This window comes from Colobus angolensis, unplaced genomic scaffold (genome assembly GCF_000951035.1).
Source record: "Colobus angolensis palliatus isolate OR3802 unplaced genomic scaffold, Cang.pa_1.0 Scaffold236, whole genome shotgun sequence".
NCBI lineage: Eukaryota > Metazoa > Chordata > Mammalia > Primates > Cercopithecidae > Colobus > Colobus angolensis.
Genome location: NW_012115555.1, coordinates 738,014 through 739,925, shown reverse-complemented (window position 1 = coordinate 739,925; position 1,912 = coordinate 738,014). Strand labels below are relative to the sequence as shown.

Below are 1,912 nucleotides of genomic sequence, written 5' to 3'. Positions count from 1 at the left end.
AATCTGAGAAGACTTCTAGGAGGAGGTGGGCTGTGAGTGGGGCTCTGAGGAGGGGAAGGAGACAGAGAGAGTTAGTGAGCGCAGGAAGGCCTCTGCTGCAGGCAGGCTCCTGATTCCTGACCCTGTCCACCATGAGGGAGGCGCTCTCCTTGAAGATGAGAAAGTCATTTTCCGACACACTCTGCGAAGAGTCCAGGAGCAGGTAGAGGTTCAGGTGCCCAGAGCGCTGGATTTGGATTTTACGGCCCAGGCTTTCTGGAGAAATGTGGAAGGGGAGGATTGAGATCCCCACCTCCTTCCTGCGCTCTTGCCAGATGGGTCCACCTTCTCTGCCTCCCTCCCTTCCAGTGGCTGAGCCCACCAAGGCTCCTGGCCTCCAGGAAGCTCACACCCTCCCTTGCTCCAGCCCAGATCCAGCACCCTGCTCAACCGGAAACCCCACCTCAAACACTCACCCTTTGTCCTCTGGGTGGGATTGGTGGCCCCAAGCATGTGGGAGAAGGAGGTGCCCAGGGCAGGGGCCACGTCCTCAGGGAAGTCATAAGAGTAGGGCTCTGTGGGGGGAGCCACACAGGGGTCAGCCGGGGCAGTGGCCGGGTGTGCTGGGGAGTCTCAGGAGGGTAGGGCAGCTACTCACGGCGACAGATGGGCTCCGTTCCACTCCAGACCCCGTTGCCCTGGCACTCCCGCTCTGCAGACCCCGTGAGCACAAGATTCGAGGAGCAGCGATAGCGGACCTTGTCCCCATGACCAAAGCGGGAGCCTGTCCGCACCGCGCCCAGCGAAATGCCTGGGTTGGGGCAGTGGCCAGCTGCGAGTGAACAAAGGAAGGCAGAGGTGAGCAGCCCCTCCCATCAGGCTCTGCCTCCTCAGCCGCCTCAGTTGCCGGCAGAAGCTTCCCAGTTCCAACCCAGGGATGCACCGGTGTCTGTCCCAGAGCCCCCAGAGACCCAGGGAAGAAGTCAGCTGATGGTCCCTCCACTCCCTCAGAGAACATTTGTATTTCATAGACCATAGTGAGGCATCCCCACACACCCATCAAAACGGCTAACACTGAAACGACCCGTAATTCCAAGTGTTGGAGAGGATGCGGAGTGACTGGAACTCTGTTACCTTGCTGGCATGTACGTGGGTGAAACTTTCTCAGCCTCTACTACAACTAAAAATATGCCAGCCTCTGATGTGACAATTCCACATTTAGATCATTTACTCAAGAGAAGCAAGTGCATACATGTACCAAAATCACATGCAAGAATGTTCCTAGAGCTTTACTCCTAATGGCCCCAAACTGAAAATAACCCAAATGTCCATCAAGAGGGGAATGGATAAATTGTAATATATCCATATAATGGAATACTACACAGCAATAAAAAGGAACAAAGTACTGATACACACAACAGCATGGATAAATCTCACAGGCAGAATGTAGAACAAGGGATGCCGGAAGCAACAGACCACATCCTGCATGATTCCATTTACAGGAAATGTAAGCACAAGGTAACTAGTCCATGGAGACAGAGGTCGGAAGAGCCATTACCTTGTGGGAAGGGACAAGAGGGAACCTCATTCTCTGTCTTGGGTGATGATTAGATGAGTGGGTGCATGTGTAACAAATTGTTGAGCCTAATATTTAAGATTTGTACATTTTACAATAGGTAAATTACGCCTCAATTTTAAAATAAGTTAGAGTCACGTCTGAATAAATGGCCATTTGGCAAAGACCCAAGGGCATGAGTGGGGGGCCATGGTCTGGACCACTAGATGAAGGTGGTCCTGCTATCTTGTGGACTCCGTGTCTTCTGTATGATGTGCTGAGAACCATGATCCAAGAAGCTCCCAAACCCACAGGCAAATGCTGCTCCAGGAAATCCTAGGAGCCCTACTTCTGCCAAGCAGAGCCCCTCACCATTCA

The 1,912-nt window shown here is 52.9% G+C and overlaps 1 protein-coding gene across 1 annotated transcript in view; it reads right to left on the bottom strand.

Annotated features, from left to right (window-relative positions):
* C2 (complement component 2) overlaps positions 1-1,912 on the bottom strand; it is a 34,331-nt gene that overhangs the window by 28,910 nt on the left and 3,509 nt on the right. The window contains exons 4-6 of the mRNA XM_011944841.1: positions 638-811; positions 456-554; positions 122-255 (exon numbers count right to left, since the gene is read on the bottom strand). Of these exons, the coding sequence (XP_011800231.1) occupies positions 122-255; positions 456-554; positions 638-811 (407 nt within the window). The remainder of the gene's footprint in view (positions 1-121; positions 256-455; positions 555-637; positions 812-1,912) is intronic.